The 13,463-nt window shown below is 40.5% G+C and overlaps 1 protein-coding gene across 2 annotated transcripts in view; it reads right to left on the bottom strand.

The window, feature by feature from the left end:
* Window positions 1-13,463, bottom strand: part of LOC132092337 (NBAS subunit of NRZ tethering complex) — a 145,556-nt gene that overhangs the window by 74,047 nt on the left and 58,046 nt on the right. The window contains exons 36-39 of one of the 2 annotated variants that reach the window (XM_059498516.1): window positions 12,009-12,182; window positions 11,375-11,488; window positions 9,630-9,753; window positions 1,873-1,949 (exon numbers count right to left, since the gene is read on the bottom strand). In XM_059498516.1, the coding sequence (XP_059354499.1) occupies window positions 1,873-1,949; window positions 9,630-9,753; window positions 11,375-11,488; window positions 12,009-12,182 (489 nt within the window). The remainder of the gene's footprint in view (window positions 1-1,872; window positions 1,950-9,629; window positions 9,754-11,374; window positions 11,489-12,008; window positions 12,183-13,463) is intronic. The other variant, XM_059498517.1, reaches the window with a different exon arrangement.

The raw sequence follows: 13,463 nt of genomic DNA, 5'->3' as shown, positions 1-13,463 counted from the left end.
CACAGAGATTTCGGAAGTGTTACCTTTCACTGTGAAGATCTAAACATATTTAGACGTACAGGAAATTGCAATGGAAGACGATTTCAATATATAGACAGACAACGTTTAATTTTTTCACAACCATATTTATTTGAACCAGAATACACAGATCAAGTACTCAGGAGCGATCCGCTGCAGCAGCATGTCTTCAAGCCTCAGAGAGACAGAGATCTCTTCAAAATTTGTGGTGTTTTAGTAGCAAGTGTTATGAGATGCCAACAGAAGTGGAGAGCATATGTTGTCACGAATGGAACATAGCAATGTCACAACTACAAGACGACGACATTGACAGTATTGCATCACACACCTGCCTGACTGAAGATCCTGAGTTTTCTCCGCTGTTGAGACGCAGCGTTTTGCACGTTGTGTTTAGTTTGCCACATATAAACTGGAGGCGACGTCCAATGCCAGAGGGACCCAATGGCAATTGTAATGCGTTATATTTTTATTATAATCACAACGATTATAGGGTGCATTATAAACAAATTAATTAATTACAATTACTGCATTATATTTCAGAAAGTGTGGTATCGTGTGGTAAACAGTAAACAATGAATGACGTTCATGCGCGAGAGATCACTTCCGGCGCTTTCCACGCTTGCGCAGACTAAGCCAGAATGTGCGCACACGTCACATCAGGAAGCACGTGCCCTCAGATCAGTTGGAAGTGGTTGTGTACAAGAGGTAAAAACGATATAAATACTGTTCGTTTTCTCACACAAACCGCTCGTGTCATGTCTTAGGTCATCAATGTGTACTTACGATGGGGAATTGTTTAATTTGGACTTCTCTGTGCATGCTCTTTGAGGTGGTGACCATAGACCTCCATTATATGGGTCACAGACAAGAACGGTTTGACCTAAAAATATCAAAATGGGACATACTGCGGAAACAAAGACACCTACATCTTGTGTGTCCTTGAGGTAAGCTAAAACATACCAAAATTTATTTCAAAGTGAACTATCCCTTTAAGTAACTAAATCTGAAATAAAAATTAATAAAACTATAAAGAAATATTTTTACAAAAATAAGAGGAAGAAGAAAAAAACTAAATTAAAAAATATACTAACACTTTAACTGAAATTAAAAAGAAAATGTAAAATAATAACATAATGGAAAATATTACTAAAACTATAATAGTAAATCAATGATACTACAAAAACACTGGTTCAGACCACAAAAATAGAATATATATATATATATATAGAGAGAGAGAGAGAGAGAGAGAGAGAGAGAGACAGAGACAGAGAGAGAGAGAGAGAGAGAGAGCGCTGTTTAAAATAAAAAACATTTTTAAAAGTGACAAAAAGAAATGTCAAAGGGACATTTGACCTGTAGTAATGTCCATAGTAATCAGGATGAGTAATTTGATTGACTGGATATCTCAGAAACTCGACCCATGAGGACCATCGAGGCTAAAGCAGTAGAGGAGGACAATGGCCACACTAACGGTGCATCAATTTCAACCCAGCTTCACCTGATAATCAGCTGAGAGGCATCAATGGGCACATGCTATCAATTTTACACCCATCAGGATCTTTTCAGATGATTTCATTAGAGCATGAACCAATCGAGATCAGGAAAATGCATTAATACTTTGAAATGGAGGCCCCGGACGTAACAGGACAGAGGCCAACTGGTATTAGACTTCATATTCAACTGTTAGCGACTTTTAAACAGTTTTATCTTTCAATACCACACGCTTCTGGCTGCAGTTAGAGAAATAGTTATGAAAAACCATAATCTGAGGCACCAGAGCTCAAGCATGCCCTGCTGCACACACACACGAAGTCACAGAGAGAAAGAATCTGCAAATAGAGCAGTCAGACTCACCTGAGGTAGAGCCAGTAAATAGGCCAGAGCGAGTGTCATATCTTTGGGAAAAGCATCACTGGCCAGCTGAAGGAGTACTGTGGAAATGACAGAGGAGATGGAGAGAGAAAAGAAGGATGAATATTTCAGTTATTACTGCATAGAAACACCTCCTTGCTGTACTGTTACATGAGGTGACAGAAGAAAAAGAGAGGGAGGAAAATGAGCTGCTATGGCTCTCAATGGCAGTGTATAAACCTCAAATGTGACTGTGACAGCAATACTGAGAGGATGCAGATTCAGACCCACAACATATTCTTATCCTCAACCAAAATACCACTTTGAAATGCAATAAGCTACAAGAGGCTATTCGCAAGCAAAATCTCCTTCTCATATAATCTCAGTTTTTGTCCTAATCAGAAAAAACAAGTAAGAATCCACAGAATATTTTGTTGTTTGTCTGGTGACCATTTCTGAGGCGCTGCAATTAAACAGCCCCGCCCACAATGGAATCTCACTGGTCCAAAATACTTATTAGCAGTATATTAACATCAAATATATTCAAAATTATCTTTAATTCCTACATGAAAAGAACAGACATCTTGAAAGTAGGTTATATAGAACATATGGTTCAACAGCTGATCTACACAACACATGATTATTTCCTATGGCCACCTTTAAATGTATGCAATTATGACTGTAAACTTTACCTTATTTAGCAGTGAACAAAACCTTACAGGGACTGTGGCTAAATTTGATCAATTAGGATCAGACCACAAACACCCTAAGGGATGATAGTAAACATTCATTAAACTTGCAGCAAAACACACAAGAAAAATCGGTGCAAAGCTAGTGAAGAAATGTTAGTTTGGTCGAAACAAAGGCAGACTGCTGTGCAGACATGTACAGCGCCAGACTCTCAAACAAGATTAGCAGGTGAAGCGAGCGTAATCTTTCAGGCAGCCCATGAGTTCCTATTTCTCACAGAACTGCAATACAGTGTTGGGTTTTATTCAGCTATTCTGAGCCCGTGATGGTATCAAAGGCATTTTGCACGTCAAGCAATCCTTGGAAAGACTATGTTATCAAAAACAGCTGGAGCTGAGGGAGTCTTGCACGTGTGGAAATAACAAAGGTGGGAGTGTTCCTAACAGTAACAGTTTAAGTTTTCTCAGCTGTTTGACAGCTTCTTTTAACACATCCTTCCTCAAAGTCCCTTTAACATTGAAAACGTACTCGGTTAATAAACGTAACCTCAGTTCTCTCTAGAAGAGCGAACGAGTACTGCGTCTTAGCTAAGACGCTACGGGAAAAGTCTCTTTTCACGAAATACTGAAGCAAAAAATTATCCTTAATTTTGTATTTTTGTAAAGCGCATTTGCAGCAGTACACAGCCATAGGCGAGATGGCTCGTTCGCTCATTGGCTTGTTCTGCGGCAACTGCACAGCCTATCGAGCGCGGGCTGATGCAACATCAGACCAATAAGGGCGCTTCTCTTACGAGAGCTCTCTCGTACTGCGTCTTAGCTAAGACGCTACGGGAACCCAATGCAAAACGCCATGCGCGCAGGGATCACACACCAATAAACCTGAAGCAACGCCCAGGATTTACAGTGCACAGTCACCTGAGGGACTCACAGAGAGTCCAGGACAGAAAAGGGGGAAAGCCCTCCGTCCCATATCTAGCAGCATCAGTAGATGCGGCAATATGACATCACACAGCCGAGGCAAGCCTGACCAATGTGGCAATGTGGGTCTTACACAATACTGCCCATATAACAGTCGGATTCGACTATACCGACAGCAGCCTTGCTTGCAAGGCGGGAACCTCCAGGTTATAGAACCTGATAAATGTAGACGGCGAGGCCCAACCTGCCGCCATACATATATCCTGCAAGGAGATCCCAGTAGACCACGCCCACGACGAGGCGACGCCTCTTGTGGAGTGTGCTCTGACGCTCAACGGGCACTGATGGCCCCTGGAAGCATAAGCTAACGCTATGGCGACAACTATCCATCTGGATAGAGTCTGTCTCGAAACAGCCATTCCCTTGGAACGTCCACCGAACGAGACAAACAGCTGCTCCGTCTGCCGAAAGGCAGCAGAGCGAGACACATAAGCTCTTAAAACCCTGACAGGGCAAAGAAGACTCGAGTCTCTATCCTCTCCTGACACCGGCAGGGCTGACAGGGCAATAACCTGAGCCCGAAATGGCGTGTTGAGGGATTTCGGCACATAACCGTGCCTAGGTTTGAGTATGACCCTCGAGTCATTAGGCCCAAACTCCAAGCACGACTGGCTCACCTTGAGCGCGTGCAAATCACCCACACGCTTCACCGAAGCGAGAGCCAACAAGAATACGGTCTTGAACGACAGATGCTGAAGGCTAACCGATTGGATAGGCTAAAAAAGGGGGACCCTTCATGGCCTCCAAAACCGCCGCGAGGTCCCATATAGGGACTGACTGAGGTCTGGGAGGATTCAGCCTCCTAGCTCCTCTGAGGAACCGGATGACCAAATCATTCCTACCTATTGACTGACCGAGCGCTGTTTCAGAAAACGCTGCGATGGCCGCCACATAAACTTTGAGCGTGGATGGGGCTCTGCCCTTATCCAACAGCTCCTGTAGGAAGGAGAGGACCTCCGTCACCTCACAACTAAGGGGTGAATATCCTCGAGCTGTGCACCAGCTGGAGAACACCGACCACTTCGAGGCATACAGACGTCGTGACGACAGAGCTCTAGCCTGAGTGATGGTATTCAGCACTCCCACTGCGAGATCAGCGGGTAACCGTTGAGCGCCCACACATGGAGGGACCACAACTCCGGTTGAGGGTGCCAAATCGAGCCCCTGGCCTGCGAGAGGAGGTCCCTCCTCAACGGTACTGGCCACGATATTTCGGCCCGAAGTATGTGTGCTACTTCTGTTTTGACCGTAGTTTCGACGTGCGCTGAAAAGCAAGGAGGGTGTCGAAAAAACTGTAGCGAGTAGCCTCTCTTTATAATGCCTAGCACCCAATCTGAAACCCCTGGAAGCGCTGACCATGCATCTGCATGAATGGCTAAGGGCTGGATGCGAAGCGCACTCTGTTGACCGGGCACCGGCGGCGCTCGGGTGTGCTGCGCATTTGAGGCGGGGAGCGCGCTGATCACAGCGGGCAGATCGCTCCTCCCCGTGGGACTCGATATGTCTGCGAGTAACTGTGGGCTGCATATGTGCACATTTACCACTTTCAACTCGCTGTCTGCCTGTGCAGAGCTTACGTGCACGGGCCTCGTTTTTACAGAAGCCACGCGCCGTATGTGACATAGTGTATGTGGGCACTGGGGAGTGGGCACGTTTACTATGCGGCGCGCTCGACCGATCTGTGTCGATCTTATGTGCGCGAGCCCTGTGTGCAGGGCTGTGCTTACATGTGGAGATGGGCACTGAGGAGTGGGCATCGTCACTGCATTTATAGCACCATCGGCCGTGGCCGGACGAGCGTGCACGGGTTTTGTTTTTACAGAAACCACATGACGCGTGTGACATAGTAATTGTGGGCACTGAGGGGTGGGCACGCTTACTATGCAGTGTGCGCGATCGACTTGAGTCGCTTTTATGGGCGCGAGCCCTGTGTGAAGGGCTGTGCATATATGTGGAGATGGGCACTGAGCAGTGGGCATCGTCACTACATTTGTAGCACCATCAGCCGTGGCCGGGACACCAGAAATTACACCTTTTTCTGGAAATATCTGGGTAGCCGTGATAACGGTTTTTGTGTGCAGGCAAGCGGGCAACCGTACAGGCTTGCGCATTGCAAAAAACGCTGAAACAGTCACAATCTCTGGAACTGAAACAGCGGCGCACTTAGGTGAGAGCCCGGCCACAGCGGAACTCGATAGGCTGTGCAGTTGCCGCAGAACAAGCCAATGAGCGAACGAGCCGTCTCGCCTATGGCTGTGTACTGCTGCAAATGCGCTTTACAAAAATACAAAATTAAGGATAATTTTTTGCTTCAGTATTTCGTGAAAAGAGACTTTTCCCGTAGCGTCTTAGCTAAGAAGCAGTACGAGAGAGCTCTCGTAAGAGAACTAGAGAGGTTTGGCTTCACACAGTGACACAGGGTGCTGATTATCAGAGATGGTGGTTGTCATTATAGCTAAAGACTTGTGTTCTGTTCTATTCTAGAGTGTGTATGTGTGTGAGCGACACTTCAAATATGCACATTATAAACTTCCAATCTATACATGTGACTGATGCTGACAGGATGGAATAAATTAATGGATTATAGAAAAAAAAAAAATTTGAAAAATTGAAATAAAGAAATAATAATAATTATAATAATAATAATAATATATAAATTGCATTTTGAATGCAATTTAATGCAATTACTGCATCTGCCCCGCCCCACATTCATCATCTCACATTTCATAAAGTGTGTTGGACTTGAAGCAACATTGGGCAGACTGACCAGAATCGCAAAAAGCAATTCGAAAAGCATACAGAGCTATCTGATCTCTATAGCTCTTGCTGAACTTTGATGTCATACACTGATCAGTCTGTACACCACCACTTCAAGTCCAACACACCTGTAGGGGATTGCTGATGAACATGATGCAATGCAAAAACTCACTGCGTGACGTAGCCTATAGAATGCAGTCATATGCCCCTAAAATTTAAAGGAGTCATACCCTCGTATTACCTTGGATACCTACTGCTGTATTATAGTCTTTCAGGCCCTTCTAAAAAAGAAAAGTGGAAAGAAAATAAACACAGAGCTCCTCAGACCCTTATTTCTGTAGGCATTATTGTCTCGCGAGATCTGATGCGATATTTTGGCTGTCGTGGACGGTCATTATAATAATGCAAATGAGGGGCACGTTGATTGGTTGCAGGAAGGGTGGGGGGGTTGACAACGCAGGTAACGCTTTAGCATATCATTACAAACTGACATCATGGCGCAAGTTGTGAATGAACGCGACCGGCTTCCCGGCCAGTGTATAAGTATGAGGCGCCGTTTAGGGCTTAAATCAAACTTCATTCACGCACACATATGAAACACGCTTGCATATATACTAAGTGGTCACACATACATGTATATCAACTCATGCACATAACGTTACTCATATGAGACACGAGCACAGCACACACACACAAATATAAGACGAGCACAGCACACACACACAAACTAGACGGCGCCTCATATATAAGCGTTAGGCAACAAATAAACAATAACCGAATTCATGATGATCTCAGTCATTTGTTTTTTGCAAAGTACGTTAGCAGCCATTCCCCATACCTCGAAGCTAATACTCCTGCCAGTGTTGTGCCTGAACGCGTTCATTGAACGATAGTTCATGAACTCGTTCATATTTTGGGCGAACATGAACTGAACGTAGCGCATTACTGCCTGATGAACGTTACTGTGAAGTCGTTCATTCTGGTGTCTGTGAACGCCACGCTCTCTCTCAGTTTAACTTCGTTCAGTAGGATGCCAGATTTCTATAAAGCCTTCTAGGCGAAAACACACCTAAAACACACCGTAAACCGGCCTTAATATGTAGCGGAAAAAACACCCAATCTGGCAACGCCAGACTCTCTTGTTCAAGCTCGTTCATCAAAATGAACAAATCTTTTTTCGAGTCATTTCGTTCACTTAAGGGGCTTTAAATGTTACTATTAACTGGCAAATTCCCCGAACACATCAACCTACGCAATCTTGATCATATTCTGAATTAAGAAATCATTATAATGCAGTCAAAAGTCCGTTTTTGCAGTCAGTTTACAGGGAACATAAATAATTACTTCACCACGAGTCTTTCGTTTATTTGTCTAGTGACAGACGCAATAGCATACAATAGCCGCATTAGCAGTTAGATGCTGTTTGTTACACACAGTAGAGCAATAAAAAACAGTCTTACCGTTTCAATTGCATGCAATTTTGTTGGAATGGCGCTTCTCCCGAGCTTCGATGCCAACTTCGCCTGATATAGCCCCAACTTTGTAAAGGTTTTCAACGTACAATGTGTTTAGCACAAACACGTAACGATAAGCCAGTGGGAAGGGTTGAAGGAACCGCTTCATTAAAAATGAATTTAATCCACTGGTCTCTGATAGGTAGGTCCGTTCTTGGTAGAGAAAACACATTTACATGTTGATTCTGGCAGTCAACCACAGAGCAACTCACGTGTGCACTAGTTCCAGCGTCTTTCTCGACTGAATATGAGGGGGAGGGGGGAAGGGCGAGCTTCCTGCTGCGGTGTCCATATATGGTATATCCTGCCCCGTCTTGACGTCAAGACGGGGAAGAAATCAAAATCTCGTATTTGAGTGCGCGTGCACGTGGGCTATTTTACAAACCCTGAGGTAAACAAATGCTTCACTTTTAAATATCGGCTTCCCGGCCAGTGTATAATCGTTAGGCAATCATAACATACATTGATTCTCGTGGAAAAGTGCAAATTGTGGGTCATGACTCCTTTAAGAGATCGGGGGGGAAAAAACCTGTATGTGATATAGTTAAGCAATATCACATGATCACATGCTGTTTTTGTCCTGAATAAAAAGAGTGCAAATGTGATACTGATTTTATACAGCAGTGCAATAAATAACAACTTAATATTGTGTTATATTTTAATCAAAATATTGTCAGTTTTTGCTCAGTTTTGCCAACACAAATATTATCTATAACAGCCACAGCATAACTGTGCATCTCCAAGCAACACACAATTTCTGAAGGCGTTTTGAATGAATCATGTGATCCAATGACTCACTCATAAAGAGAGCCATTAAGTACATTCCTAAATGAATCAGCTGTTTAAATGAATGAATGACTCAAATTATTCATGAAATTATTACTGCCAACTACTGGCAATTTTTGAATCATTTCATTAAAAAAAAAAAATAAAAAAAATTACATATTTTAATATTTTAGTACTTAAAATATATATTTTATTGATATATTTATACCATCCTGCAAGGATAACGGTTTTATTTTATTTATAAAAATAGCACTGTTGCATAGTCAGAAGCATGATGACCATATCACCAGCGGGACGCATCCTTAATTCATAACCTTTAAGCACTTCACACATAAGCACAGAGATTAGAGAGAACATGAGTGCAATACCTAAAACAAGAGCAAAGAACCATGACTCTTCTTATAGGAGGAAGTGTATTCAGCATACGTTTTAATGTGCAGGTCATTAATTTAGGGTTATCAGCCCGACACAAGCACTTTCCTTTCATCTCACGTTCTCCCACACGAAGGTGACTTTATGTCTGCTGTGCGCAACTGAACGACAGTGACACTGAAGGAATTAAAAGAGCGGTAAAGGGAGGATTGCTATTTGCATTCTTCCACCAAAGTTCCTGCACCCCTCCCATCAGTCCGCATTGATTTTCTCATTTGCCTCATCCATCTTGACGCAAAAGGCCTTGATATTTTGACTAGCCGTTATCTCGCTTGTATCGGGAGGGTGCGCATTATTTACTGCTGTCTGCTTGTGGTGAGTACACATTAATTAATCAATATGATGCTATTCTTCCAGACATGTAGCCAGCTAGTGGTGATACATCAGGGAGACAAGAAGCCAGGCGGAGGAAACGCTGCTACCTGAGAATCTGCCCCGGGGCAAAGGATTACAGCATTCCTAGCAAGGACACTGCAGCTAACAAGAGGGTGATGAGATACTGATGGCAGAAACTTAAATGGGACGGTTGAGGTCACCAGTCACCGTGATTAGAGTTGATTTTAAATTCAAATATTTGTATACTGCATATGAGGAGAACTACCTTCAGTTGCAGGAAAGAGATTCTGTCCCTCGCTGTTGGTTTCAGCCAGTTTGCCTGTCCGTAGTAAAACTTCAGCAAAGTCTTCTTGAGGGGTGTAGTTGTATGATGAATACACATCCTCGGACTGAAAAATTTATAGAGAACAGGGAATATTACACTTTGCTTTTGGCTTATTTATTCTGACATTTTTTGCATAAAGCTTTGAAATTCGACCAAAAAAATTTATAAAAATAAATGATATATTATATATGTATATATATATATATATATATACAGTACAGACCAAAAGTTTGGAAACATTACTATTTTTCATGTTTTTGAAAGAAGTTTCTTCTGTTCATCAAGCCTGCATTTATTTGATCAAAAATATAGAAAAAACAGTAATATTGTGAAATATTATTACAACTTAAAATAATAGTTTTCTATTTGAATATACTTTTAAAAAATTCTTTATTCCTGTGATGCAAAGCTGAATTTTCAGCATCATTACTCCAACCTTTAGTGTCACATGTAACATCCAGTCTATCACATGATCATTTAGAAATGATTCTAATATTCTGATTTATTATGAGTGTTGGAAACAGTTCTGCTGTCTAATATATTTGATGAATAAAAGGTTAAAAAGAACTGCATTTATTCAAAATAAAAATAAAAATTCTAATAATACATATTCTAATAATATATTTTCTTTACTATCACTTTTTATCAATTTAACACATCCTTGCTGAATAAAAGTATTGATTTTATTTAAAAAAAAAAGAAGAAATTACTGACCAGTAGTGTATATTGTTATTACAAAATATTTATATTTTAAAAACATAGCTTCTTTTTTTTTTATATTCATCAAAGTATCCTAAAAAAGTATCACATGTTCTGAAAAAATATTAAGCAGCAGAACTGTTTCCAACTTTGATAATGAATCATCATATTAGAATAATTTCTAAAGGATCATGTGATAATGATCCTAAAAATTCAGCTTTGCATCACAGAAATAAATTATAATTTAAAGCATAATAAATTTAAAAAACAATTATTTTAAATTGTAATAATATATCACAATATACAATTTTTTTCTGTATTTTTGATCAAATAAATGCAGGCTTGATAAGCAGAAGAAACGTCTTTCAAAAACATTACAAATAGTAATGTTTCCAAACTTTTGGTCTGTACTGTATATATATATATATATATATATATATATATATATATATATCGACAGAAGCCAATACCTGTCAAATGAATTTTAAATTCAACAAAGTTGAATGTTATATTTATAACTTTATCACTGAGTCATCACCTGAGTAATTGGCCTAGAAGCAGCTGTTACACTGATACAGAAGACTTTCGTTTTGTATTATTGTGACCAAATACAATCTACAATCAAATTTTTGGGGTATATAGGACATTTAAGCTTTTAAATTCTGCTTTTCTTCTTTTAGGAAGTAGAACTTGTGCATGCACATTCCTGAAACGTGAAGAAACAGTGAACAAAAACCTCAACCATAAATCCTAGTAACACTAGGGAACAATAAGAACTAGGGAAGTCAAACAGCAAAATGATACCATACATGTAAACATAAATGTGATCTACAAGATTTATTATGCTATATCCCAAGTCTTCTGAAGCCATATGACAACTACATGTAAAGAATAGCTTGATGGTATTCACTGAAAGTGGAAAAAATAAAGCTTTAGGAAAAACACAAACAGATGAGAGCCAGAAGGATGGAGATAGTGAACTTTACCGTACTGACGTATGGATCATTGAACAGCTCCTCATAGAAAGGACTGCACCCCTGCCTTTCCAGATCTGTGTTCTGATTGGCTGAACCAGTATGGCTTCTTTCCACAGCTTGTCCCTGAGAGGAGATAAACATTCATTAAACATTCATAGAATATTCATAAAACATTCACAGACATGCATGCAGGACCCATTAATGTTTCAGCCACCCTCAAAAACGTTCATAAGGCGCCAGAGCCTTCTGCCAAGGACAGGGGGAGTTTTTGATTCTGGCCTTGAGAGACAGTCAATATGGAAGGGCATTAGAAATGCACAAGCTTCAGCTTGTCATCGACCATTTCACAGGAAGGACTCGGGCGAATTTCATAGAAACAGGAACTCAAAAAAACAAACCGCTTCAACAAAGAGAGACGCAGACGTCTGCCGGGGAGAAGTTCATTCAGTCATGCCAGGTTTTAATGGCCTAACAAAATCTGCCAAAAAAATGTGCAGACGAGTCTTACTGATGAGGTTTGTCCAACCTGTTCCTGGCAGTTGTGTTTTGAAGAGAACTGAGATGCATAATGGAGAGAGGCATGCGGTTACACTTCAGAGAGTGGCGAACAAAACCTTTCAGGCTGAAGTTAAATGTGACTTACGTGCAGTGGGCGAAGTAAGCTGAGGGACTCCCTCCACCAATGGGAGTCGCTGACAGCGGTCAGCACGGCTCTGGTGGTCATGGTTGTGTTGGTCAGGACCTCTAGAGTGCGGGCTGTGGTTCTGTGCAGCAGGTCTGTGGGGTTAATTGATCCAGGAACAGCAGCTCCGGTCTGCTATGGGCAGCCAAGAAAGGTTACACATGAGCCGTATTGATCAAATTACAGCGGTTCTAGCTGAACTACAGTAAATAAGAAAATACAGTAGGATGTGTTTTCTTTCTGTAGAGACTGTTTGATTTTCTCACTAGGGGTTTCAAGACAGTATTTTCTGTAAAACTACTGTGAAACAAAAGTGCTTTTGCAAAAAGTGTAAACAAAAGGGAACAGACCTGACAGATCAGAACCATGAGGCAGTGATTTAATGCACAATATCACCCCCCCAATTTTTTTTTTCCATACATGTAATATCAATGGCATATATATATATATATATATATATATATATATATATATATATCAGTAAATACATTTTATATTGACATTTAATAATAATTTTCCTGATGTATAAAAATTATACTTTATAATTTCTTATATTTAATTATGTTATATAATATTACATTTCAGTTTATTTATTTTTATATCCATTTATTAAACAATATAGATGGCTGGAGGTTTTGTGTGCGTGCGTGCGTGTGTGTGTTTGTGTTTTGTTTTTTGATGCAGAAACTGCAACAGAACAAGGTCATATTAATGCCACATATCAGCAAATACAATTTCATACATCAGGAATTCAAATTAAGGGTAAATAAAAAAGTACTATATATTTATTTACAATTGATTAAGGTGTGTTATAAGTCAAGTTAATTTAAATCTAATTATTTTATTTTATTGTGCTTCATTTTTTATTTATTCAGACATTACTTACACTCAGGACAATACACCGTGCCAGTGAATAGGGTCAATTTTGATTTCATGTTTATGTTTGATTAATTTTAAGGCTAGAACAGTCAACAAAGCTACAAGTCAGGCTTTGAGATCTGACGGATTTTTGTCAGAAGTGAACTTCTAAATGCACCAAAATCAACATGGGGAGTCTTTATTCTCTGCTGTTTATGCACAGACAAGTCCAATCATGAAAACTTGGGTAAAATGGTAATTGCATAAATGGCCAAAAGTGGTGGTATAAATGTGATTAATAAATCATTCATCAGAGGCTGTAAATGTTATCAAGATGCAATAAGGTGACAAGTATGCTAATTTACTCAAGGCAAGTGTTACCCAGTGGGGAAAATACAAACACAAAGAAACTGGAGGAAATCCCAGGAGGGACAGAAATTTCCATTTAATCCTATAAAACAAACAAAAGTGCTACTATAGTCATCACATTGAGCTAAACTCGACATGCATTATAAATGAAGGCATACGCACAGAGAAGTAAATTGACACCTGAGCGAG

This window comes from Carassius carassius, chromosome 18, assembly GCF_963082965.1.
Source record: "Carassius carassius chromosome 18, fCarCar2.1, whole genome shotgun sequence".
In the NCBI taxonomy this organism is placed as follows: Eukaryota; Metazoa; Chordata; class Actinopteri; order Cypriniformes; family Cyprinidae; genus Carassius; species Carassius carassius.
This window is presented reverse-complemented; position numbering and strand designations above follow the sequence as displayed.